Source organism: Ailuropoda melanoleuca, chromosome 13 (genome assembly GCF_002007445.2).
Source record: "Ailuropoda melanoleuca isolate Jingjing chromosome 13, ASM200744v2, whole genome shotgun sequence".
NCBI lineage: Eukaryota > Metazoa > Chordata > Mammalia > Carnivora > Ursidae > Ailuropoda > Ailuropoda melanoleuca.
The window spans coordinates 8,576,603-8,580,012 of NC_048230.1; the positions used below are offsets into that span (position 1 = coordinate 8,576,603).

The window sequence follows — 3,410 nt, forward strand, 5'->3', positions numbered from 1 at the left end:
CCTGCCTGGCTTGGAAACCTCATGGGCTGTTGCCCAAAGGTAGGCTCCGGGGGAGCTGGAGATGCTGTCATCTCTCGTGACCTGTGTTTCCTGGCTTCCTCTTTTACTGCGGAGGTTCCACTTCAGAGAAAGTGGAATTCCTAAGAATAATCTGCTTTGTTCTTATCTGTGGTCGCTCTGGACATAATTGTACACCGCCCGCCCCCACCTCTGTTGGTCTTAGCGGATGGAAAAAGTGCCCAGTCCAGACTCACTGCTTCCCTCCTACTTCCTGGAAACCTCCCAGGACACATCGTTTGCTCAGCACATTTCTGATTTCACTTCGTCATTCATTGAGAATGATGCTGCCCTGGGCCACACTTTCTCTCTTAGCTCCACCCTCTTAGCCCTCAATAAAAGGCAGGCAGAGCAGCCAGAGGAGCCAGAGAGGCAGAGAGGCTGAGACCAACCTAGAAACTTCCAGCTGCCACACACAAGCTCCCCGTTCCGCCGACATGAAGGTCTCCGCCACGCTTCTCTGCCTGCTGCTCACAGCCGCCGCCTTCAGCCTCCAGGTCCTCGCCCAGCCAGGTACGCCCCTCTCTTTCCCTTAGAAGCCCATCACCACATCTCCGGCTTCTCATGGGTCGCCGGGGCAGAAGGATCACCCACCACCTCCCGTTAGTGACTGCTTTCCGAGATCGGGGAAGTCAGAGAAGGACGAGGACTGAGCCTGATTACAGGGTTGCTCCCGGGAACTCCAGCAGTGGACCCCAAATCCAGTTCCCCCAGGACTCCAGCTTTACGATCACCTGCCCCTGCTCCTTGTAGCAGTGTTTGGGGGAACTGGGGTGATCAAAAAGAGGGGGCCTCTGGTGGAGGGTGTGCAGGGTATTTCCAGATGTGCTGGGGGAAAGGAGGAGACCCCGCATCTGGCCTGTGCTTCATTCTGCCCAGCATCCAGAGACAGGGCTGCGCAGAGGCAGCAGGGGTCAGGGACACGCACAACTTGGAGCCTAGAGGGGGACCCTGAGCTGATCTTCCCTGACCCTGAATATTTGGATTATTCGTTCCTCCCAGGATTCATGATTAAGGACACTCCCAGGAATTATCTAGTTTTAACAGTTCCCCCTTCCCTCTGTCCGTTATTAATGCTATGCACCCATTATAAAGCAGAGGAAACCGAGTTAGTATGACATTCTAGCTCTGAAGCATAGGCAGAAATATTGGGATTGTCGGGTCCTACCTCTACTCCTGACGTCCCTCTGCCTTCCCCTTGCTATTCCTCTCTGCTGTGATTAAGGTCAGAAGAATCTAGTCCATCCTGAAACACCTTTTCTTTGTGGTTTTATTTCCAGATGCAATTAGTTCTCCAGTCACCTGCTGCTATACACTCACCAATAAGAAGATCTCGATGCAGAGGCTGGGGAGCTATAAAAGAGTCACCAGCAGCAAGTGTCCCAAAGAGGCTGTGATGTAAGTTGAGAACCCCAGCCCTCCCTGGTCCATTTCTTCCTCAGGGAGCAAGGACAAAGCCTTACAAGCTTAGAGACATAGGACATCTAATCTAATATCCAAAGGTGCCCAATGGGAAAAGTGAGGCCACAAGGCAAAAAAGCGACTCCCAACATCACTCTCCATCTGGGTGCTTATGCAGAGACCCTCCCAATGTCTTTAGCGGGAAGTCAGGGTGGCTGCCAACTGGGACAGTCGCCTAGGTGCCCTCTTTCCACCTGCCTTCCTCTTCTCGTTCCCATGGCAGCCTTTTGGGGCAGAATGGGCTGGAATCCTAGGCGGAGATCTCAGTGGAACTCTATCTAACTGTATCCTCTCTCCCCCACAGCTTCAAGACCATCCTTAACAAGGAGATCTGTGCTGACCCCAACCAGAAGTGGGTCCAGGATTCCATGGCACACCTGGATAAGAAAACACAAACGCAAACTGCAAAGCCATGAATACTTACTCTGAAACTGAAGAATCTGAAACTTATTTATTTTCTTCTAACTCTCCCTAAATACCCTCTGATATTATTTTATTATAATTTCAAAGAGTATGAACATTGTTTATTGATACGATGCCTTAAATAATGTTAATCTTATTTAAGTTATTGATGTTTTAAATTTATCTCCCATGAATACTAGTGTTTTTTAAAATATGGAGACTTGGAAACAAACTGCTTTCCTCTGGGGGCCCTAGTTCCACCCCGGGGCTGGTGTGAAGGTCCTTGCAAGGATCATTAATGCGAGACTATGTTTAAAATTCTAAAGGATTGCTTACAGTGCCATTGTGGAAATGTGTATTCTGTAACTACTGATCAATACACACACACATATATATTTTTGTACAAAACCTGACTTTTGGTGTTTTCTTGAAGGAAATTCAAAAGCTGGCATAATCTTGGCGATGAGGGAGGAGCATGGTTGCAGAGGGTGGGCTCGTGTTGGGAGGAGTGACAATGTGAATTGGCTCTGGTCTTTTCCACTGGGTAGGCTCATCTGAGTGCCTATAGAAGAATCTTCAAGGCAGGACCCAGTCAGGCATTCCAGCCCTACCACTCCAGTCCCCGAGACGAACTGCCCAGATCCCAGCTACCCTTGTCACCTGTTTATCAACACCTTGATCTCCTTTCTCACAGCCCTTGACCCCTGCCCTCGATCTCTCCCATAATCGAAATGCTAATACCCCCTAAGTCGGATACTTGCCCCCAACTTCTCCCCCTCCAAGAAACCCTCCAACTTAGAGTAATATAGGCACTGCAAACTTTGGGAAATCAAGGAGAGATTAAATGATCATTGATAAGATGGTTAGATTAAGATTTTGTAAAGAAGATATGACTTCAATTTATCCTTGATGAATGCACGACATTTTTCTAGAAAAAGATACAGTATCATTTAGAAGAGAAGAAAGAACTCTGTCTGCCTCTCTCTCTTTCCCTCTCTCTCTCTCTCAAAAAAAAATAGCTAAATAACCAACTAAATAAATAAATAAAATCTTACAAACGGGGGGGCTCCTGGGTGGCTCAGTTGGTTGAGCGTTGTCCAACTGTTGATTTAGCTCTGATCAAGATCTCCGAATTCCAAGATTGAGACCCGCCTTGGCTCTGTGCTCAGTGTGAGTCTGTTTTGTCCCTCTCCCTCTGCTCTTCCCTCCCACCTCTCACTCAAGCTTACACGCTCTCTCTCTCTCAAATAAATAAACTCTTAGAAGAGTGGAAGCAAGTACCTAGAGGTAGAAAGGATGATGGCGTGTACATAAAAGAGGGTGAAAACCAATCAGATGGGAGCAGGGGTCCTATCTGTGTCAAGGAATGGGGAAGTTTGGAAAAGAAGGTGGAGTAAAGGGTTCTGAATGTCAGTGTGGTAAGTCAGTACTCAACCTCATAGGTTAAAAGGAGATGTTGAAAATGCCTGGGCCAATGAGGAAGGACATCC

The 3,410-nt window shown here is 48.1% G+C and overlaps 1 protein-coding gene across 1 annotated transcript; it reads left to right on the top strand.

Annotated features, from left to right (window-relative positions):
• Nucleotides 1-411: 411 nt before the first annotated feature.
• On the top strand, nucleotides 412-2,263 carry LOC100474348 (C-C motif chemokine 2). The gene is made up of 3 exons (XM_002912354.4): nucleotides 412-570; nucleotides 1,338-1,455; nucleotides 1,823-2,263. The coding sequence occupies exons 1-3, from the start codon at nucleotides 495-497 to the stop codon at nucleotides 1,932-1,934; spliced, it is 306 nt and encodes a 101-aa protein (XP_002912400.1). The 5' UTR covers nucleotides 412-494; the 3' UTR covers nucleotides 1,935-2,263.
• The last annotated feature ends 1,147 nt before the right edge of the window (nucleotides 2,264-3,410 follow it).